General features: G+C 42.1%; 1 protein-coding gene across 5 annotated transcripts; it reads right to left on the reverse strand.

Annotated features, from left to right (window-relative positions):
* Positions 1-83: 83 nt before the first annotated feature.
* Positions 84-23,799, reverse strand: RIC8A (RIC8 guanine nucleotide exchange factor A). 5 transcript variants are annotated; one of them, XM_081875528.1, is made up of 13 exons: positions 23,667-23,799; positions 20,399-20,614; positions 19,733-19,805; positions 17,772-17,956; positions 12,978-13,025; positions 9,908-10,522; positions 8,389-8,483; positions 7,561-7,711; positions 6,760-6,855; positions 6,256-6,400; positions 5,209-5,353; positions 3,957-4,076; positions 84-1,351 (listed from the first exon to the last, which is right to left on the reverse strand). In XM_081875528.1, the coding sequence occupies exons 4-13, from the start codon at positions 17,853-17,855 to the stop codon at positions 1,216-1,218; spliced, it is 1,635 nt and encodes a 544-aa protein (XP_081731654.1). In that variant the 5' UTR covers positions 17,856-17,956; positions 19,733-19,805; positions 20,399-20,614; positions 23,667-23,799; the 3' UTR covers positions 84-1,215. The 5 variants fall into 5 exon arrangements, with proteins under 5 accessions (XP_081731654.1, XP_081731652.1, XP_081731656.1 ...); XM_081875526.1 differs by lacking the exon at positions 19,733-19,805; XM_081875530.1 differs by lacking the exons at positions 19,733-19,805; positions 20,399-20,614 and having other exon boundaries at positions 23,667-23,788.
* Between the last annotated feature and the right edge of the window lie 42 nt (positions 23,800-23,841).

The raw sequence follows: 23,841 nt of genomic DNA on the forward strand, positions 1-23,841 counted from the left end.
GTTTGGCTGCAGTTACATTGCCAAGAAATTAATTTCTAATTGCTCAGATACAATGACCCAAATAATCAACAGATGCACACATATTGTTATCTGAAGGCTTCATTTATTCTAGTGAAAATCTTTATATTTGTGCTAAGTTCAGAAACTGTTGGCAAAGTTGGAAACAAAGTAGGAGATGGGGGCTGCTTTTTTTAAACAGAAAAGCCTATGATCAGGATGAAGGTACATAACAGGGTGAATGCAGAGTGCTACGGATATAGGGGAACTGAAGCAGATTTAGAGTGAGGTTAAGCAATTGGTCACCGCCTTTTGTCTGAAGAGCACAGAGAGTGAGAGTAGTCCAGAAACTAAACATGGTAGAAAGAGGAACGTGGTGTCAAGGTTATAGTGAGGATTAGAAGCCTCCTGGCCCCAAATTATCAGCAAACGCAAACATTAATGTCACTGTGAGCAAAGGATATCTCAGAGTTTTGCACATTATCTCAGATAATGGACACATACCGCACATATACATACTTTTTCAACAATGCACGTTTCCTTACCTGCATGTTTCCATACACATGTAATGTGTCTTAAAGGAACTGCCTAAAAATGTGACTGATTGCCACACACATTGCACTTATATGCCTCCAGGAGTATGCTTTCTTGCATTTCACATGTAAAAAAAATGCAGGCTTCTCATTGTTCACACATTTCTATAATATGCCCCAGTCGTGTATGCAAATAGACATTTACATTTGCCAAGAGTATCCGTGTGTTTTAAACACCACCACGCTGTATGGTTGCTGCATTATGTGCTTTGCACAAGTATCAATGCACGCGCGCACACATATATATCACCAGTGTGTATCACATTTTAGTCCCATACAAGTAGCTCTGCAGTGCACTCACAGCACCCTTAAGTGCTACTAAACCTCCTTGATATAATAAGAGATTGCCCTTCCATCCATGAAATTTCTGCTCAAAAATCCTTGGAATTGGAGTGTAATAATCTTGTGGACACAGAGGGAAAACAGATCAAAAGAGCTAAGCTGTAAAGAGCTCTCTAAGGTAGGAGTGTTATAGAGCTAGAGAAGAAACAGATGTTATACCACTCTGGGCGGTGGAGATCCATCCCATAGGAAGTCCTTTCTTGGGACTGGTCTCCTGATACAGCACCTGTTACAGAGAGAGAACAGAGGGTCCATAGGTTTTTGAGGAACAGGAAATGTTTTTTCAGTCCAATTCCAAGTCAGAGTCAGATGATAACCTCTCCTCAGATATCTGATGGACAGCATCCTCCAAGGAGGTTACATTGAGAGAGGTTAAATTGCCATCTGGATTGACCCCCATTGGTTGGATGACTCGTTGTCTGCAATGGAAAGGAGAAATAGCACAGTCAGAGAGGGGCTCCTCATGATAACATTCTTAGAGAAACCATCAAGGGGAAGCCTACATTAAGGACAGACCAGTAGTATGCCCACTTTGAGAAATGTAATTCATTTGTTGATCCTAGCAGAAATAGTACAAAATACATACCACCACCAGTAAAAACAGCCCCAACCCTTCCTCAGTTTGGCATCTGGTACATGTGCTGACACTGCTTTGCTCACATCCAGAATATAAATACTTGCACCATGGACAAATCCTATTTGCTCAACTACAGATGTTGCGCTATTAACATTTCTAGAAGAGAATTTGAAGCTTTTGGATGAGATTCAATTACTACTGGTTTTATATGACAATCTACAATAACCCAACAATCTACAGATCATCAGGTTGTTAGGCAGATTTCTTTTCAGACACCTAAGACTGGAGATTGTAGGAACTGAATCTGGTGCCATTGGCAAAGCATGTGCTCAGTCACTGAGCTACCTTTAAGGATCAAGTGGAATGACTTTTCCACTGCTTTTCTATCTCCCAGGGCCCTTTTAATCCATCAAGGGAACTTAGTCAGTGGATTCCAAATATGAAGAACATTTTCCAGTCATAAATATTCTTCAGGAGAAACTACTAAGCAACAACAAATGAATCCAATCAGAATGTAGATTTCTTAATCCCATTTAATCAAATGTAAATGAAATACTGTATAATCAGTGTGTCAAATCTAAGAGTGCTGTTTAGATTTCTTGGGTAGAGAGGATGTAATCTCCATATTTGGCCAGAAAGCAGTTTTTCATGCTCAGAAACCTGAACAGAACTGCCTACATTCTGACTGAAATCATTTTATATGATGAACCATTTCCACTGAAAGGAAAAATATTTTTTTGTTTGAAACTCAGTGGGAAATGTGGAGACTAGCTTGCTAATGAAGGCTTTTCCTTCATTTTACGGTGCACTGGAGCTCTATTTTTGGCTTCATCGCTAGCTAAAGGGCACATTAGCCATGCACCAAATGCTAATTATCAGCCTTTCTGAACCTTCATGACATACATCCTGGAAAAGTATAAGGGTGTGATTTTCAGAGAAGTTAAGGTCCAAATGCAAGTTTGTAACAATGCTAAAATTACACTGGAAACACAGGAAGTGATTGCTCCAAAATCTTTCTCCGCTAATCTAGCTGGAAAATGCCTCAGGGGTCCTTCTGATTAGGCCACGCCAGCAGCAAAAGAAAGTGACATTGTAGTGGAAATACCATTAATGAAATGCTCAGACTAGCATCTGTCTGTCTAATGCACACTGGAAACATGGGGCATCTGTATAAATAGACTGGCGGCTGCTCAGCAAGATGTCATTTGAACTCCTTAGGTAGATCCTGGACTCCTGCCCGCACTACTCTTAAATGATGTATGAACAACTACTGTAGAGTGAATGCCTGCTGGGAAGGAGAATGGGTGGCATTAGCTGCCATCTGCCTTTGCAATAGTACTTCCTACTAGCAGCTAGCCAGAGTTATCACTACATAGCCTGCAGAATGAACTTTGTGGAGATGACATTCAAATGTATACTGTAGGTAAGTGGTGTGCAATCCCCCAGGGTGCAGATTTCCATTATTCCCAGTCATCACACCCAGTTTATCCAAGGCGTTCATTTTCCAGCACAGATGAACCACCACCTAGAGCACTGATTTTGGGTTCCACTCCCCCCCCAGGATTCTAGAAAATTTCTGCTTTAATATTAAAACAAATATTTCCAATCCTCATTGTTGAGGAAGAAACTTAATAATACATGGTCAACATTTTCCATGCCCTGCTACTCTAGTTCCAGTAGTCAAAAGGCCAGAATACCAGCACCCTTTTGGTATGGTCACCTGTCATTGCCTTCCTGTTGCTTGCCACTAAGTTCAACATAATTCTCCTAGTCCACTAGCAGTTACAAAACAGTCTAAATGGTTTTTTAAAAATGAGATGCACACTATTTCATTCCAGGAACCACATTTGAAGCCAATGAGTGAAGCTCTACTGTCACCAAATGATGGAAATCCAGTGTAGCTGTTGGCTACCATGAGAGAGGAGGGAAAGGCAACAGGGAGCTTGACACAGTGCATAGATTGGCACCCACACTGTGCTGAGCTCCCTGCTGCCATGCTCTTAGTAACTTACAGTGATGCACAGCATTGGGAAGCCAAGACAGCAATGCTACCCCCATCAGCCACCACTGATGGCAGGGCAGTACTTCACTCCCTTTGATTCGTTCAGACAATTGGTTCCACTTCATTCCCATTCAGTGACTGTTAACACATAATGGCTTAATGGACAAAATCATATTGATATCCTGTGCTACCTAACAGGCTCATGGCTGTTTTCAATGGCCTTTCTTGATGTTAATAGTCCTCTTTCCTAGGAGCTCACAATCTAAGACAGTCCAATGATTTGGAGGATAAAAGAGGTCAAATGTAAGTCAACAATTCAGAAATTATTCGTTTGAAGTCACAATGAGCTTGGAATTTCAGAACCTTCCGATTTTAACTGGTTGACCTCTTTTAGCCTGCTCTTCAAACTGCTGACCCACTTCCAGATAAATCTATCTCATGGTACCTTGAGAGTTTGTCAAACATGTTCACCAGTTTCATTGCTTCAACCTCTTTCTGCTCATCTGTCATCCCCTCCATTGGGTTGGGAAGCTTCTCCTCCACACGTCCCGTTATAGGGTTAATGCTGTACAAGTCAGTCAAAACAACAACACACAGAAAGAAGGCAGAAGCATGTTCATTTGAAAGGCAGATATATTAACCACTGGCATAATGACTGTTGACTGTACCAGAGATGTAGCAAACATTCTTCAACACTACATGCTACCTAAGACCAAATACTACTAAAAATTGAAAATGGCACAGGATTCTTGCTAGGGCAAGTGGCAATCCACCTACTGACATGCATGCCAGTTTTGATCCCCATTTGGACTGGCTATCGTGGAAGCAGGGGAAGAGGTGGTTAGCAGCCCAGCAATCTAGTGCTATAATTCACATGCCTATTACAGACATACACCTTTAACATGAGAATACAAGGTGCTTTTGTGTCTCTATCCCCAAAGTGTCCAGAATAGCACTCTTGACTCAATTCAGTTCAATCTTATCCCTCTCACTGTTCAGGTTCTAATCTTCACCCCTTTCCCAGTAATGTTCACTTCTCCCTCCTCTGAATTTCAATAGTCCCTACTTTAATAAATTTTCTATATGTGCAAATACATTCAAATGTATCACAATATAAATGATGAGCAGGGGAAAATGGGAAGGGGTAGCAGAAGAAAAGAACATTGACATGGGATTGTGAAGTTTGTGCTAATAAAACAGTTAACCAAAGAAATCCGCAAGATGGATTTAATTGTGAATGATGGAAATTCTGTATATATTTGGAATACAAGGGAGAATCATCTGCTAATGAAGGGGATGGGACAAGGGATAGGAAGAGAGAAAGCTACTAAGAAAAATGGGAGTGGGGAGGAGTCAGAACCTCTTTCATGACATAAAAGCTTTTGTACATACAGCCACCTATAAATGGAGTTCAAAACAAAGGTTTGTGATGCTCTGCAGCAGATTATAGGGGAAAGCTGTTGGTCTAGACATGCAACTGTGAAGTCATGGCAGGCAGTGAATAAGGCCATTAGGCATGGAAGCAGATAACCACAGTATTAAACACAGGGAAATGAACATCATGCCAATAAGAAAGCTGGAAAGAAAAAAAATGAGTAATGGGTTGAGTGAGGAAAAGTTAACAAGAAAAGGACTTGTGCCAAAAGTAGAAGAAAAGACAATACTTAAGGAAGCAATGCATACAAGGGGGTCCATACTTGGGTTTTGCCTCCTTGTATTCCTCTGTGTCGGTGTCTTCATCCTCAGAGTATTCTCCTTCTGTCCGACCTCCTGTCATGAGGCCTCGGGCTGCCAGGAGCCCCGCAGCATTCCCATATCCCGTGTACTTCACAAACCGTGACACTGTTGAGGAAAATAAAGGCAAAAGGGTCACATTCTTCTGCTGCTACAGAAACAATCTGGATAAGAATGCTGAATTCAAATGATCATAAAACCCACTCTTGCTTACTGGACCACCTTTCAAGGAAATGATTTCTTTCAAGCCTCTCAAGTCTGTAAGTCACATTCAGAGCTGCTTCACTTCAACTCTTTTGCTTCTCACTCTCCACCTGATGTACAGGCCCAGGGAATCCCCTTACCCCTGTAGCAGCAGGGAACCCAGCTTCTTTGACCGTTAAATATATTTGTATTACTTTTACCTCAAGCAAATATAATATCCACACTAGAAGAAATGTGTGAAATGTCATATGGGACTGGTTGTAGGCATCTATGGGCTGGTGCATGTATTTGGAGGGAAACAGTCACTTTGCAAAGGAAAAATATGGAAAACTGTTGCCATTGTCCTAACATTCAGCAAAAAGAGTGATTTAATTGTGAAGTGAGGCCCTTTGATTGAACTTGAGAGAGAATATGTATGTGGCTATCAAAGCTTAAGTTTGGAATTCCTCCCTTTTTACAACAAGTATTTTTCTTTCCTAAGTGTATCTCTAGTCAGTGAATGTTTAGGGTGAATTATTTGGTTCTGTTTCATTCCACCCTTACCCAGGCAATATGTAATTTTGCCTTATGACTCACAAGTGAATTGCCTCAGCTCTTAGCAGCCAAGCCACCATTAAAACGTATTCTGCCTGTCTACCCCAGTGCTTTGAATCTTTCAGCAGTTACGTAGTTGGATGGATCAGTCTATTCATTCAATTGCTTTTTCAGACAGTCAATGTTACAAGACATTGTAACATATAATGTCAGACATACAATGTTACAAGACAACCTTCACTAGATGAAATAGAACATGGAAAGGCACACACCACTCTCCTTGCAGAGAACAAAGAGGAATTCCGCAGCACAGTGCTTGACATCAGTGTCAATGTGAGTCATGAGGCGCACAAGCTTATTTCTCAACAAGTTCCCCACCTCCGGTCTATTTTTCACATCCCGCAGTGGAGGGAGTACCTGCAATCCCATGGAAAGGGAAGAGTTATTTTAAAAGGCCTTCCTGTTACGTTGGGTTTCATAAGGCCCTGTAAGTATTTCTCCAAAAGTGCCACTACATCTTTGCAGAAACCATCATGGTGATTTTGCCACTTTTACATTAGGCAGACACATGCCCATTCACACTCATATAGCAAGGGAGTGCACAACTTCAAAGCATTTTTCAAAACAACAGGATCACACACAATCTTGGGAGACAATTTCAGTATTTCTGCAGTATATATTTCCAGAATGATGGCACAGGTGGGGCTTGCCTTACATTTTTGCTGGATCAATGGAAGTATTATTGCTTAGGATCCTACGTAATTTAAATACAGTACCTTAGCTTTAAGGAATTTCCTGGTCTGCCGATGGGCTCGAGCACTCTCAGTCAGCAAGTTCAGCACAGGGGTCAGGCTCTCCTTAAGCTTGTGACCCTATAGAAGAGCCCACAAAAAAAGAAGGCAGTAATAATAATAATAATCACAGCCATGTTGTTTCCCATGTAGGGAAAAAATACTGTACATCAGAGTACAATTTTTTTATGGAAGGATCTAAAAACACTAGTTTCCTTTTTCTGAAACAGAGCAGATAAATGACAGCTCAGCTGCAGGCAACATCATAGTAAATCATCAGAGTAGATCAGGCATCCCCAACCCTTGGCTCTCCAGATGTTTTGGACTACAATTCCCATCATCCCTGACCACTGGTCGTTAGCTAGGGAACATGGGAGTTGTAGGCCAAAACATCTGGAGGGCCGCAGGTTGGGGATGCCTGGAGTAGATTATAGGCATAGCCAGAGGGGGGGGCAGCTGTTCTCCCTAATCAAATAAATAAATAGAAATACTTTAACTGACCAATTGCATCACAGATATATCTGTTCTGCCCCCCTCGACATAAAGTCTCTCCCCCCCCCCAAAAAAAAATCCTGGCTCCACCCATGGAGTAGATATACCTTATGACTCATCCCTTTTCTCAGATGAAACTTTATGGTATAAGAAATTCAGGGTACCCACCAAAACCTGTAACACTCTGTAGTTCCCCCCTTCCTCTCTAAGAAATATTACCATGTATTTCATTGGCTGCATGAAAAAAATCTGAAGTAAATGTGGATGTGAGGCAATGAGGAACTTTTCACCCACCCTGTCAAGACGTCGGTCAAGGAAATCCAGCAGAACATTGACAGCATCCATGTTGACTCCCATATATTCAAGCGAGCCCGGATGCACCTTGGGGGCCAGCAGGACATCCAGACACTTGAGAGGCAGATTGCCCAGAAGGTTGACTGTGTGGCTGAACATGCAATGCAAGACAAAATATGCAAAGGAAGTAGCCTCCACATCAACAAGGAGCCATTTTGTTTTGTTGTTTAAAACCTGTCAAAGATCTAGTTAATTTCCATTTTCAAGCACCACGGGAACAAGACCCAAAACTATCCTTCCCTTGGCATCGTGACAAGACTATAAACACTCCTGAGAACATTTAACAATAGCATTTACTTCTCCCATGTACTGCCTCAATTTTCCCTTCCCTTCCTTTGCTGTTTTCTGGTGTCCATTTTTAGATTATATCAAACTAATTCTTTATAAAGTGCCATGTACTATATCATCATCAACAACAACCACCAGTATCCAGTGGCGGAGCAAGATGCTGCAGCCCCTGGAGCGGAGTACAGGCGGGGGTGTGGCGTGTCACCTGCGGGGGCGTGGTGCACATCCCAGGGTTGCGTGTCCCGGGGGCAGCCACGATGGCACCCATTCCCCAAATGGTACCCGATGCAGCACGCTCCCCTGCCCCTCCGGTACAGAAGTGCAGGTAGCACTATATCAATCAGTATCAGCAACTAAAGTTCTTAGGTACTGTGTCAAATAGACCTGACCCCCAGATTCTTGAATACCCAAACTGCATGGTGGTCATGATAATGTTTTTGGTTTTCCCAGCCAATCCAAGCTTTTCACCAGGATAATCACCTGTGAAATTCTTCTGTCCGGTCTTCACCATCTGCTGAAATCATCAGGCAGTGACGGAGGAGGGCACCCAGGCGTCGGTACAGAGCAGCATCTTCCTGGCCCCAAAACATAATGAAAAGCCTGATTATGAGAAAGGAACACATCTCTCTTGTGCACAGTCTAGTCTGTTGGTTGCAAAAAGCTACGTTTTACAGTACGTTCCCAAAATGGAATGGAATTCTAGTCCAAAGAAAAACTGTGCCCAAGGAAACTAAAAATGTGCGTAGCTGAATTACACTGCTAAGAATACAGCCCTTAACAGAGTTCCTGGCACCATTTTGTGGAGAAATTTGGGCATAGTAACCAAAGTAGGGCTGAAGTAGTACGAGACTCCTTCATTCAGCATTTCTTTCTTTCCTTGACCCCTTATCCTTCTCTCTGGGTGTCTTGATTATGCTCCCACAATTTTGTCTAAGCTGCATTCTTCCTCCTCTTTCCCCAGAATGTAAAATTATGCAAAACAACAATTAAATTAGGCAGCAAGAATATAACGGTTAAATTAAATTAATTCATACATACATACACAAACACGGCAAATTGCAATTTTTATAAAAAATATATATCCAGTCATGGAATTTGGATTGTCTGGCTGCTGAATCTGGAATATTTTCTTAATGCAGAACTCCAGGTGCAAATATCGTTTCCCTACAGAGGTATCTATATTTATTCTGCCACACTTTACCCTCTCTTCTGCTGCTTCATGTTTCATTTATTTATATTTTTAAAGGTTTATAAATTCACATCATAAAATATCAGAGCAGCATACATAAAACTCAAAGTAATTTTGTTGAGGATTTCTACAATCAAGCAGTATATAAATTTGATGAAATAAATAAATAGTATAAAATAGATACCCAGAAATTATATCCTTCACAGGTCTCCCTGAGCTCACAGTTCATTTCTAATCCAGAAAGTGAGAGAGACTCTGGATATTTTAAATAGCTTGATCTGCTAGGTTTTCATCCCGATTTAGTTAGTAAACAGACACTGGCAGTACCTTGCCAACACTGCTGCTTACACCTCAACACCCACAATGCTAGGCTTGCTTTCTTGAGCTGCCATGCATTACTGAAAAATAGATTCCACCAGATTGTAAGATATCTGATTTTACCATGTTTTAGATCAGGACTGTGGAAGCAAACACAACATAATTTTAGAAATGAATGTTTTCATTCATTTAGCCTTTCTTTTTTTATTGGCTTTGAGTGTGCAGGAATTTGTGCTTTTGTATGTTGATAAATAGGCCTGTTTATAACAAGAGTCAGCCAGTGGGCATGAGCAGAATTGACCAAATATATAGGTGCTCCCACAGAACAAGTCAGAAATGCAGGGGGGGGGGTGAACTAAGTCAGGCAACTTGCCCCTTCCTTTCTTAAATGGTGACTATAAGCACAGAAATCATGGATGAAAGAAACAGGTACATAAAAACAGAAATACATCACAAAATTGAGCTACCAAAAGCTCCCTCTGAGTGTCTTACCTCATCTACCTCCCTCTTGCTGGTGTCAAATGTGATATTGAAGAGCACTTTCAGGATCTCCATGGCTCGCTCCACCTCCTGCCGAGGTAAAGGAGCAGAAGGGTTCCCCTCAGCAGCTACCTCGTGAGGGTCTAGCCACTTGACTCCCAGGGTGAGTTCCAAGGTATCTGTCATCAGACCGATACCCCGGAGTTCCTGTGCAAGCTGCTGCCGGATGTCCACTCTCAATGCCGTCAGCAAGAAGAGAAGGCGCAAGTCAAAGAACTTTATATCGTGCGGGAGGTTTCTCTCGTTGTAGAGTTTGATGCGGTCTGTGAGGCCCACCACGAACCGGGCTTCGGAGGTCAGCTCCTGAGCCCGGGGACTGCTGAAGACAATGTTGCAGAGACATTTCAGTGCCTCTAGGATCACTTCAAGGTCTGGAACCTCCAGAATCTGCTCTTCTGCGTAATCAATCCCCGCGTGCCTGGCCAGCGTCTTCAGGCCTTCCATGGTTGTGAAAGGGCCAAGGCAGCTTTTGTCTCGGGACAGGATCCGTATGCTTTCCAAACAGGTGACCTGGCAGGATGGCTGCAGCACCCTCTCCAGAAACTTGATCAGAAGCGCAGCCAGTTTCTGAAGCATTACAGAGGTGGGGGGGGGGGTGGGAGAAGAAAACTAGTAGTGAAGCAATAAACATCTATGTGAAGGAAGAAAATTATGTCTGCGCTAGTGGATTGCACAGGTTCAACAAGCTACGTTGTACCTCAAACCTGCACAACCCATCCAGTGCCCCAGGCCATATCCATCTTGGTCAGTCACTGCCAGTTTGGACCCCATTAGTACATCTGTGGCACATGTTAATATACTGTACCACTTATTATTTGAATGTAGAACAGTTTATAATTTTTAAATAAATAAATATTGTTAAAATAAATGAAGCTTTTTTTGCCCAAATGTGCACTGCTCTACACTTGCTTATATTGGGCAGGTTAAAAATTTAATAATAAAAACAGCAGCAGCAGCAACTGCATTTGCAATTTTAATGACAAGTTCCCTGCAATTTGCAGATATGCCTTTGGGATTCCTCTCAAAACCTCTGGCATTGTCGGCCATTAATGAGCAAGTTAAAAAAAGCAGGTTTAAAACTGATCCTTAAGAGGATTCCACTTTCTATACACACACCCTCATTGGTTTTAGTGATATGTAGTTCTTTGCTTTCTGCAGGCCACAATAAAGCAGCAAAATGATGCAAAAGTGAGTGGAGGAGTGCCATGATGGAGCTTCAGTGAAAACAGATACAGTATTTAAAAATAGGCACATTTGTAGTTTCATACATTTCTCCTCTCTCTCTCTCTCTCTCTCGTCTTCTCTTTGTATCCTTTTATTCGGCAACAGGTAAGGTAAAGGGACCCCTGACCATTAGGTCCAGTCGCAGACGACTCTGGGGTTGCGGCGCTCATCTCACTCTATAGGCTGAGAGAGCCGGCGTTTGTCCGCAGACAGCTTCCGGGTCATGTGGCCAGCATGACTAAGCCGCTTCTGGCAAACCAGAGCATCAAACGGAAATGCCGTTTACCTTCCTGCCGGAGCGGTACCTATTTATCTACTTGTACTTCATGCTTTCGAATTTCTAGGTTGGCAGGAGCAGGGACTGAGCAACAGGAGCTCAACCCGTCGCAAGGGAATCTAACAGCCGACCTTCTGATCAGCAAGCCCTAGGCTCTGTGGTTTAACCCACAGCGCCACCCGTGTCCCTTTCTGCAGCAGGCTATGGGCCACTTTAATCAAAATTCAGTAAAGGTACAGAGGTGTATCTATTTTTGGAGCATTATCAGCAAACACTTGTTTAAATGCCTTTTTAACTGATGCTAGTGAACAGGACCGTTTATGCAAAGAACTACTGTTCTCCTCAAAGACTGGTAGCTTATTTCTGTCAGTTCAAATCCAGAGAAGAGAAACTGAAAACAGCTGCGGGTTGGGGTGGGAAAAGAGAACAAGTCATAGTAGCTTTCTGCCCTGAAAGTGAATTCAATAAAGATATCTGCATAGTCACTGCATGCAGTTACATCTTGGATGATCCCCCTTTTCTTTCTGCAATTTGGCTATGCACTAAAACTCAAGGAAGCTTCCTTGAACAGATAAAATTATACTGGCTGGTGCACCTACTGAAAATTTGCCTGCCAATGTATGACCCTATTTATTAAATTTATATCATGCCTTTCCACATAATGACACCCAAGTTGCCCAATATCAAGTAAAATAAAAATACAACATAAAATAATCCCATACACATAAAATACTACCTATAAAGCAAGCTGGTAAAAAACATGTCAATAAAACTGCCAGTTAAAAACAGCAACGGTACTTTTTATTATCTAAAATAGTTAAACAAATATTTAATAATCAAATACTTACCTATCTATCAAAATAGTATCAATAAGATTGGTTATACTTATCATTAGTAATTATTCATATTATTTTAACAGTTAAATAAAAGTTAACTATATTATTTTAAATAGACCTTTTAGACCTATATCAACAGAAATGTTGATATAGAAGGATCACAAACACTACAGCTTTACAGGACTTATGGTTTGATATAATTGGCTTAGCACTGCTGCCTCATCATGGTAACTTCATGAGGGAACTGAGCTCCCATTATTTATTGTGATTGTACCTCCTCACAGAAAGGCCTTTCTGTATAAGCACATCACACAACCACTAGTCAAGTAGATTATTTGCTACTCATCTCACGGCTCCAAGACTGGGGGGGGGGGGGTTAACAAAAGAAATGGGACCTGAATGCAACAGGTGCCTCGCTATCATACTGTACTCTGCTTCTTACCCAGCATGTGGTTTTATGAGGCAGCACCATCAACCACCCTCTAGCTGCTACCAGCATAATTTCATACTTCTTGAGGACCATAATATACATGAAGCATGCTTTTGAACTAGACACTTTTGTTCAGAAGGAAAAGCTTCCATGCATGTAGGAGGAATTCCGTGCTTTCAATGTCTAGGGCAAGTCACCATCTCACAGCCTCAGTGATCCTGATGGAGTAAGCAAAATAAGGAAATAAGTACTTACCCTCCTTTCTTCCTGTTCCTCATCTTCAAAGGTGAAACACTGTGATTTCTGAGAATAAACCAGGGACAACAGATATGTACTAGGAAAATAAACTTACTCTAAAAGCGTGAAAGGAATTTCTTCTGAACACCTAGTCCTACAGCATGCAACTCCAGTGAACACTATAAAGCAGTGAGAAGTTAAGCAAGAAACATGCTGAAACTGATAAATTCATACTGAGGAGCATATGAAAGCTATGATACAGTGGTACCTCAGGTTACAGACGCTTCAGGTTACAGACTCCACTAACCCAGAAATAGTACCTTGGGTTAAGAACTTTGCTTTAGGATGAGAACAGAAATCGTGCTCCAGCGGTGCGGCGGCAGCGGGAGGCCCCATTAGCTAAAGTGGTGCTTCAGGTTAAGAACAGTTTCAGGTTAAGAACGGACCTCCGGAACGAATTAAGTTCTTAACCCGAGGTACCACTGTACATAAGGAAACTGTGCAGCTCTGAACAATTCTACTGTTTCATATAAGGCTATGCTGAAGAAAACATCAAAAGATACATAGGAAGCAATTCTGAAGTAATATAAGACACAGAACAAAGCAACTTTGGGGTGCAGTCCTTAAAGTACTTGCATCTGGAAAGCCCTTTGAAGCCACTGAGGATGTGCTCATTTGAACAACACAAAAAAACCGGTTCTCCATTCTGATATTTTCAAGAGAAAATGACAATCTAATTAGTTTCTCTTGACTTTAGAACAAGAAGTTTCAATATATTATTGTAGCCAATTTCTATTTGAGTAAAAATTCTTATGAGTCTGCAACATGGAAGACGGAAGAGGCAATTTTCTCTAATTCTCCCTTCCTGCTGCAACCCCCTGCTCTCTCTCTCATGCTTCTCTGGAGAGTCTTCCAACCTTCTAGAGCAGATTTTGTAAGGCATAAAGGACTGCAGGGGGAAAGTGAGGAAAGTTCCATCACCCATTCATGAGATGCTCCTGCCAGCAAAAGAGGAACTCTGCTCAAGGGATGCTCCCACAAACAAGCCTAGTTATGATCCAAGTTTTTGTTTTTGGAATGTGTATATATGTCACTTATGCAAATCCCTAGCTAGCCACTACTGATCATATTGTTCGAAAGCATGTTACATGATTTGTTTGATAATAAGGAGCTTAATAAACTAGAATGTACAGAACCTAGCATGTTAGGAGTGCCCAGTAAGGGTCACATTAAATCCTACACAGAATTAGAGACACTGGGCACTGAAAATATCTAGAGTCCATTTTTAAAGTATGCTATGCATACTTAAAAAGTTGGAAACTTTGAATTAAATTCATAGAGTCATTTCAAAGCATACCTATTCAGTCTTGAGGTACCAGGATACTGATATATCCAAACATCAGCAAAAGATTAATTGTTATGCTAAGGCAGGTAGACAGCTTCATCTCATACCACTATGTTTTTTTCCTTCCATTTACACTGTATGAATCTAAAATCTTTAATTCAGTCCTACACTCGCTACATCTTGTTCTACTGAAATTAACTGTCCTGAGATAACTGTACAATCATTTTAAGTGAGAGTAGATAGTGACATTTTTTCCACAATGAAGTGGTAGGGGAGCACACAGGGCTCTAATCTGAATTGCCAACTACCACTCAAAGATTACTACATTCAAGGGCAATCCTCAGTACAAGACAGTTCACACAGTCCAGCCAGCTTTCCTAAAGGAAGAACACATGCGAAATTGTAAAATTTGAGTTCATTTGCTTTTTAAAGTCTTCTAGATTCTTTTTTAATTTTACACTACTATGTAAACATTTCATAATCACAATGTAATTTTTTTTAGCAAATTCACTTTTGCTATATATGAAGATGATTCTTAAACAGACACAGGCAAATCACTGTTGACAGTCCTTGTTCACACTCATCTATGCACATTCCAAAATCATGTTCACCTCTCTCTCATTGCTATCATATAGAAATGAAATGGAATACTAAGATTCCAAATTTAGGAATGATTTAACAATGCATTTTGGCTGTATGAAGAGGATTTCTTTAATGATCAGAAGGCCTTATGCTTCAGATCTTGCAATATGTTTTATTAGCAGCAGCAATGGTTTCTGAAACTCTGTTCTATGGTACTCTGTTTCCTTGAAAACCTATCAAGGGATCCACAATAGTTTTAATTTATTAGATATGTATTTCACTTTTGGACTGGAGTCCTCAGAGTGTCTCACATTCCATGTGGGAAGATATTTGGGGGGGTGGGGGAGGATGAAGAACAACATTATCAATGAGAATACAGTGGTACCTCTGGTTATGAACTTAATTCGTTCCGGAGGTTCGTTCCGGAGGTCCGTTCTTAACCTGAAACTGTTCTTAACCTGAGGTACCACTTTAGCTAATGGGGCCTCCTGGAGCCCCGCTGCCACTGTGCCACCGGCGTGCAATTTCTGTTCTCATCCTGGGGCAAAGTTCTTAACCTGAGGTACTACTGTACTACTTCCGGGTTAGTAGAGTCTGTAACTCGAGGTGTTTGTAACCTTAGGTACCTCTGTATTGGTAATGATGGGCAAGCTTCTCTGAAAGACAGCCCTGCCCATTGAATCATACACTGTTTGCTATTGCAGACAAAGAACTAAACCATATTTTGTACCATCTTGTTTTGCTGTGGTAAGGAGGAGGGAGAGATACAGGAAGAATGGCTTATTACTACCTGAGTAGCCATGTTGATTATGACTGTAGTTTTCAAATTTTCTACTTTCAGGGAAACCCACGCTAACTTTGCTGAAGGGAAACCCCTACAATGTAGAATATTATGATGCATGTCCTAAGATGGGCAGTCCATTCATGCAGCCTACTGGATCTCATCATTGCCCTGTGGGAATTAAAAACACATTCTAGAACACACTAATGCATCCCTTCAGCTTTACATTGCAATGGAAGATCAGCAATGGTGGGCAAGCCATTCTTCAGGAAAGCTTGCCCACCATTCTTGATCTTCTGATTGCAGGATTCCTAATAAGTTTCCAAGGATCTCATGGGTTTCCCACACTACCGTTCAAATACTCCTAGCAATATCTTGGTTTTGGTTTCATATTCTCCCAAGTATTCCTTCTCAACATCAGAAATCACTCATGTGTCGAAGAAACAAAGTTCTACAGCCTTTGCTGCTGCTTCATATACTGTCTGATTTATATGCAAACATCGTTAAGAAAAAGAAAAATGAAATTCACATAATTGTTCCCTCAGTTGTTGAATAAGCCTACTAGTTGCACTCGATTCACTGGTAGCAGCTTGGCAGAGACAGCTGAGAAGTGGAGCACAAATGTCACTCTTAGGTGTATAGCTTTTATATTCTTCTGTCACCATGCCTAATAATTTTTTTTGGTAAAAACTAAGGTTTTTGGTAAGCATGACTTTTGCTTTATCTGCTGTGCCTCCTCTTATGGAGTTCCCTCTCATGAATTCTTAAAATATCTCAGCATTAAACTATTTCCATACTGAGAGACAACAGTGAAGCATTTCAGGGTGCTCAGAGAATGGCAGTCGCTCTTCCAAACACTGGTGGAGAAACACCAAAAGGTGGCCTTTCTGTTTACAAAGCTCTTGTTCTCTAAACTTCCAAGTAGAATATTGATTTTCTCTATCCAAAATTGCCTACAAATGCATACATACAGTACATACACATATATCCTGAATGGAGTTCTAAAGGTTTAAACCTTTTTCTCTGCTAGTGAAGCTGATATTTTATCTACCAGTCTCTGCTTTATTCATGTTGTCATTGCTACAGCTGGAATCTTTGCCACAGCAAAACAAGGGGAAGGCTCAGCAGTAGAGCACAAGCTCTTAATGCAAAAGTTCCCAGATTCATTTCCCAGCATCTCTAATTAAAAAGCATCTCAGGTCAGGACTTGGAAAGACCTCTGGTCGAGGCCTCATTGTGAGCTGAAGTAAACAAATGCTGGATTAAAGACCAATGATCTGACACAGTGTAAGACAATTTCGTATGCAAATAAATACATGCAGTTTGCCAACTCATTTATTTTTCCTCTGAGGAAATACCATTTGTGCTACATATAAAATATGCAGCTTTGCTTATTTCCCACCTAGTTTAAAGGTCTACCACAAGGGGAGTCACATAGATATGTAAACCAAAAGTATTCCTGATGCAACTGCCTGTAAATTAATGACACATTCACAGGAGCTTGATTCCAAGTTCTCAGATATGATTATCATGGAAGTATCTGGTTCTTGTGTCATTTTGAAACAAATCTAATGGTTAGTGCCTTAGACTGCTTGTTCTCACCATGTTCATTGTTTTTCCTCTCTTCCTCATCAGTTTTCAAATGCCATATCTATGGCAATCCCTTCATTAAGAGATTTTTTAAAATTGCACACCGCACAGTAGTTCTATTCCACATACAGCAACTCCTGGGGCTGCCTGTTTGTTAATACCACACATCTGCTTGCCACATAAAGCTCCTCCTTTCCCTTCTGTTCTCCAAAATCCGTCCTTCACTGCTAACATCGATTTTTCCAACACTGACTCTGGCCAAAGCAGCACAAGCTCCCCATTACATACAGGAAAAAAGGGAGAGTGCAGTCACAAACAATCAATATGCAAAAGACCTACTCTTTGCAAAGGCAAAAAGATACTTGCTAGCAGAGGTTAACAACATTTTGTTGAAGCAATGCAGGCAGATGAAACTGAAGGCAGCTTATGGGGAACAGCACCAAAGCACCAGCACAGATTCTCCAGCTGATCCTTCCGACTGACATCAGCCAAACAATTTCCAATGAATACTCACCTCCTGGTTGTAGATCTGCAGCACCTTGAGAATAGTATCTTGCTCCCCACTTTCGACAGTCTCTAGCACAGTCCGGAGCGCCATTGCTCCACAGTGTGGAGGTGGCCTGGAGTGCTGTAAAGTGTGGCAAGCGGCTTTGCAGTCTGGCTGGATAATTACAGATGCGCAGGGCCCTAATCACACAGCTGAGGAGGAGATGAGGAAAGCAAAGTGAGACTGCCCACTTCAATACGCCCAAAGCACAGAGCAGATGGATGATCCTAGTAAAACCAGCCAGCAGCTCACTCGCTCTCTCACACTAATCCTCTTCCCTCTCTGAGCTTTGCAGCTTTTAAAAAATGCCCTCCCAGCAAAGCACCTACAAAAGCCTCCCCCTCCCCCAGTCTGAGGATTACCTCAGAAGGGATGCTGCAGCTCCCTGAAATAGCCTCCCTCCTCCAACTGTCCTGGTTTCTGTTACAGCACAGAAAAACCTAGAACCATCCCAGTGATATATTTAAAAAATGTACATAGCACAATATAGGCAAACACCCCCCCCCATCTAGGTTAAGGTGGTAAAATCATTTGTCAGGTTTCCAGAGATCTGAGTACCTTTTAAATTGACTCCCATTAGATCCAAATACATGAACCTGGTTAAATGTATCATATCTGCATTCAATTACCACAGAGTAACAAACATGGCAACTGTTTAAAGGATGTGTGGCCATGTTTGTTTCCCTCCAGTGGTCTTTCTAATCACAGCACATGATGTCAGCACACAATGACAGGGTGAGGGAGATCAGCAGGCCATGCGCACAAGCTGGGAGAGGCAACAAGAAGTCCATGCCTGTCCCATCTTGAGTGCTCAGCCTTATAATCAAGTGCATTCCATTTACGTTCTAGAATCCATCCTAGCCTTCATAACTAAAATGCTAATCATGATGATATATGTCTCTTCCTGCAAGTTGCAAATTATGTGCAAGCCAGAATTACAGAAGCCTGATAACATTCCCAGAATGCCATGAGTTGTACTATCTAAGAGTCACGTCTCATTTTTAGAGGTGCCTGACCTTCACACTTTACATGTGTACTGAGGAAAACACTACCCAGCTGCCACAAAGTGTGAAATTGCTGTGAGCTACAGCTTACATGGACATAATTAAATACTTGCTATGAATTCTCTGCAAACCAGCAAAGAGTATGGCACAGAACAACATCCAAATAAAGAACTAAGAGATACGATGCTATATATTAATGACCAGATACAGGCAGGCATTGTCAATTCTGGTAAAGCACCACCATTCTTGGATCCACAAATGCCTCATCTCATAAGAATTCAGCTGTCTTTTATACAAAATTTAATCAGCTCTCAGAGCTACAGGCATTGGAACAGTGGGGTATGTATGTGTGGAGACTGAGATGTAAACATAACCAGAGTATTAGAAACAAACTGCATGAAAATAAACAGCCTTCTGTACAGATAGTTAATGCACGTCCCCACCCAGGGCCAATCACGCAACTAGTTCCTCGCAACTGGAGCTGGATCAAGGTCTCTGTTGCTAAATCCCTGAAATCTTGTGGGGAATGTGGGCTTGTATGTTTTCCTGTATTCTCTTTTAAACACTGTACAAAAAGTTTTATGACAGTTCTCTAACAATAAAATTGTCCCCTGATTTCTCCAAGCACCCTGGTGGATTTGTCCCAAACTGGGACCATTTGTCTCAAGTACAAATTGCGATTTGGCATACTGTTATTCAACTCCTATTAGGAAGGTTTGCAATGGAGTGGCAACATGAGTTTTATGTTTACAAAAAATAATTCAGACCATCTTTTGCCATAAGGTGTAACCCATTTTCTAAGGGAACTAAAAAGGAAAATATAGAATCATTGCATAAATTAGCTCTTAATTGCAAAACAGTTTTTTGACATCAAGCATTGTCAACAAGTGAAAGTTTATCAAAGAATGATGCCAATAGCTCAACTGATTGTATGAGTTAGCTTGTAACAGCTTGCGAAACAGATCACTTCCTTTATCTTATATAGACTTGTGATAATCTGAAACAAAAGCAAAGCAATTTTAATAAGGTATATACCTTGAAATAGGAAACATCTGGCAGTACTTGCTACAATGATTGTAGTTAGCACTTCCACTACAGGTCCACACATATGCAAGGATTTTGTAATTTAAAAACAGCCATATCAGTTTATTTTTCACCCATTTCCAGTGCACACACTGGAAAAAAAGATCAGCATCAAACAGAATATGCAAACCTTTGTATATGAATGAAAATGTAAAGCTGAAGTCAGACCTGTTTCTGTTTAGGCAAGCCATATATACATAGATTATGTTAATCTTTTAAACTCCATCAAAGCCTACTGCCATCCACATCCCTCTGGAAAACATTCACAAGCTGGAGAAAATGGAAAATATCCCATTAACCTATATCCCAGCCTGTCATCCAACATGCAAGCTACATGACAGACTCCAAAATGGTTTAAAATAATATTGTTTATATATCCATTTTTTCCTTTTTAAAAAAAGAGCAAAAAAATCATTTTCACTATAAATTCATGCCTAGCTAGTCCTACTAACCTGAATTCAGAAATTTAAAAACCAAACTAATCAGAGGGTGAGGGGAAAATGTTACCTTCTTTTTAATTAAGCTGCCTTTTGTGTGTGCAGTTTTCGATCAGACTTCCTGCTTCATTTCCTGAAAACAGCAACTCTCCCTCCTTCCCCCAACCCTACCAAATGCAGTTTTCAAGAGCAGGCAGCGGCTTTGTTGTCATTCTGCTGGAAATCCTGCTAGCAGAAAACAGAGGGCGCAGTGGGGAACCACAATGCTGGGCTGCTCATCCAGAGACTGTAGAAGAGAAAGAACAGGTCTCTTGGGAATTCCACCCCTTTCAGTAACTGTCTTCAGGCTGATGGGAAATGGTGAATGCAAAACCACACGGGAAGTGAGAAATCATGGCACAGAGCAGATGATTGGCTACAGTCAACTCTTGGCTTTGCTCCCCAGGCAGCAGTCAGAAATGGCAAACCAGCATCCACAGATTGGATATCCAAAGGGTAAAAAAGAAATCACCTGGATTTTGTTTTACTCTTGGAGATAACAGACTTATGGAAACCCTTAACCCAGCTTGTTATTTCAGAGCCCTATTCTGATGCTTCACTAACTAGATAGGTACGGTAATACTTTAATCTTCTGTAATGGCACTTACAGAAGCTTGTATATCCTCTTATTATTGTTGTTTTAAGATTTTGGCGTTTGTCACCCTGGAGTCCTTTGAGATTAAGGCTGGGGTAGAAATTTAATAATGACATAGATTAATGAGGTAGGAATAACTGCTACATCATTGTTCTACATAAATATTGATCTAGATTCTAGACAAACATTTAAATGCATCACTCTTCTATGTATAAGCATAAAAAGTCAATTGTACCAATATTTAACTACCCTCGCTCCAGAGGGGCAATTTGTATAAAATATTGGGGGGGGGAGGTAAGCCCTGCACCCCATAATCAATCACATGATGCAGTGCATGCACACCATTTGAGGGCTGGCCCCCTCAAATATTTTATTGGGGTGGCCGAATACCCCTTGGCCTCTAGGAGTTTGTGCCTATGCCTCTCTCTATGATTATTACACTAAGGGAAAAGTAATCCATATTATCTGTTCCTATCTACAGTATGTAAGCACGGTCTTTAAACATATAAACCACACACCCTCAATCATGTTTTGGTCAGTTAACATGTCATTTTAGACTACTTTCTTGAATGAGTTCACTAACTTCAGTTCCGCAAGGGATTTACCTCTGAGTAACTCCCCTTTGTCCCAGCTCCTGCCTACCTAGCAGTTTGAAAGCACACCAGCACAAGTACCTAGATATGCTCTGGCACTCATCATGGTGTTCTGTGTGCCAGAAGCGGTTTAGTCATGCTCGCCACATGACCTGGGAAAGCTGTCTGCAGACAAACGCTAGATCCTCCAGCCTGAAAGCAGAGATGAGCATCACACCCCATAGCCAAATTCAACTGGACTTAACTGTCCAGGGGTCCTTCACCGTTATCTTTACCTAAACATTTATTTATTTAAAATAGTTGCAGGCTGCCTTTCTAGTAAAGAAACTGCTAATTTTATCAAATAAATGTCCTTGAGCACATGCAGTGTCTTTCCCTTTTCGCAGAGCAAGCAAACATCTTGCTACTGTGTTATTTTATGAATAATTACCGTAGGTGCACCAACTCTGCATGCAATTACACTGTAAGCCATCACAACACCAAGTTATCTGGCCCCTCAATATGAAAAACATCTTTGCTCCTGGTGTGTTGGTAAGTGCTTTTGGACAAGACTGGACTTGCCCCTTATAAATGTATTTGGGCTTTCAGCCAGAGTCCCATTCCCTTCAAAGGAACTTAAGCAACTTGCATGCAGGATGCCAGTCTTAATTACCAATTATTCTTTTGGAGTTATATACCAGTTCTTGGCAATGTATTGTATCCAGTACAAGAAAATTAGTGTCCGGTATATTTAACCTGAAGAAAAACACATGAAGAAATTAGATGAACTGGAAGAACTAGCATACTCATAAATTGTTTACATACGTGTCAGGGCTGCCTCTAGGTCCCAGCTCACAGAGGACCAACGCCAGGCTGATATTATGTACAAAAGTCTTTATTGAAGTATAGTTTCCATTTTAAAGCCAGAGCGTGCAACCCTACGTCTAGACTCTAGATCGGCGAAGTCCTATCTGAATCACTTCCCCTTCCGCACCAGTTTAAGATCCTAGCCCTGCTCCACCTTCCGCGCTGCTCTCTCCTCCTCTGGGTCCTCCTGCCCTCTGGGGCATTGCCCTTCCTGGACTCTTCCGACGCTGAGTCGCTTAGCTCCTCCCCTTGCCTCCCGCGTGCTTTAGGACCCGGTTCCCAATCCTCACTCTCTGCTGTCCCGCGCTCCTGTACATTTGAACTTGCTTCTCGCGCCAACCCAGTGACCTTTCTCCTAACCGTTACACTGCTTCTATCACTGCTTCCCTCTTCTGTGACACTGGCCGGATCTGACCTCCCCACCGTTGTACGACTCTCCGAGGAAGGCGTGGTCAGCTCTGCCTCGTCTTCTCTCCCTGGTGGGGGAAGTACTGGTCCCGATGCCTGGGACCCTTCCCCCCCACTCTGCTCTGGTGGGGAAGCTGGTCCTGATCTCCAACTACTACTCTGGGAGTCCCTGCTCCCCCTTTGCTCCTGGGGCGTTCCCCTTGGGACCCCCCTACCCCTGGCCACTGGCGCTCCCTTCTGTGAATCTTCCGATTCGCTGGAGAGGCTTATGGAATCCCTCGGACCACTGTCTCCTCCTACACTGCCCTCTGATTCCTCGCCCTCGCTCTCCATTTCCCATCTTCCCTGTGCCTCTGCTCCTGAGCCCCTGACATCACGCAAACAAGTTTCTGTAAGCTATTAGGTAAAGGGACCCCTGACCATTAGGTCCAGTCGTGACCGACTTTGGGTTTGCGGCGCTCATCTCGCTTTAGTGGCCAAGGGAGCCAGCGTACAGCTTCCAGGTCATGTGGCCAGGATGACTAAGCCGCTTCTGGTGAACCAGAGCAGCACTGTTTACCTTCCTGCTGGAGCGGTACCTATTTATCTACTTGCACTTTGACATGCTTTCAAACTGCACAAAACCTGGAAGGTATGAGCATGGTGGCACTTTAACATTTGGTTTGCCAAACGCCCCAAGGCTCACTTGGAAGAATAAATAATCTTATAGACCTGCACTGCTCAGGAATAAAGGGCGAGGAAGGAGTGCCACCTTTTCCTCTAAAGTACGACTTCTTGCCCTTTTAACACCTGTGTGACAGGAATTCAGCCAACGAGCCTTTGTAGCAGCCCACTAGAAGCCAGAGCGGGCCCCTTACATGGCAATCCTGCCCGAGGCCGCGGACCATCCAAGCCGTTCCCGAATAACAAGGGCGACGAGGCCGCTCTCCTGAGGGAGGGAAGAGCAGGCGTTGCAGCGGCAGCCGACGACAAGGCCTCCGCTCCCATTGCGCCCCCCCCCCAGCCTCCGCAAGAGCAGCCTGAGGCCGCCTC

This window comes from Podarcis erhardii (genome assembly GCF_964252035.2).
Source record: "Podarcis erhardii genome assembly, chromosome: 1".
Classification (NCBI taxonomy): domain Eukaryota; kingdom Metazoa; phylum Chordata; class Lepidosauria; order Squamata; family Lacertidae; genus Podarcis; species Podarcis erhardii.

Coding starts and splice junctions, on each gene's coding strand:
- RIC8A (XM_081875526.1), bottom strand. CDS start 17,855: ATGGCGCTCCGGACTGTGCTAGAGACTGTCGAAAGTGGGGAGCAAGAT. Junction 5,354..6,255: donor TGTTCTCTGCAAGGAGAGTG/GTGTGTGCCTTT, acceptor TTTCCTCAACAG/TGTCACGGTTTGTGAAGTAC. Junction 4,077..5,208: donor TACAAGGAGGCAAAACCCAA/GTATGGACCCCC, acceptor TGACTTGTACAG/CATTAACCCTATAACGGGAC.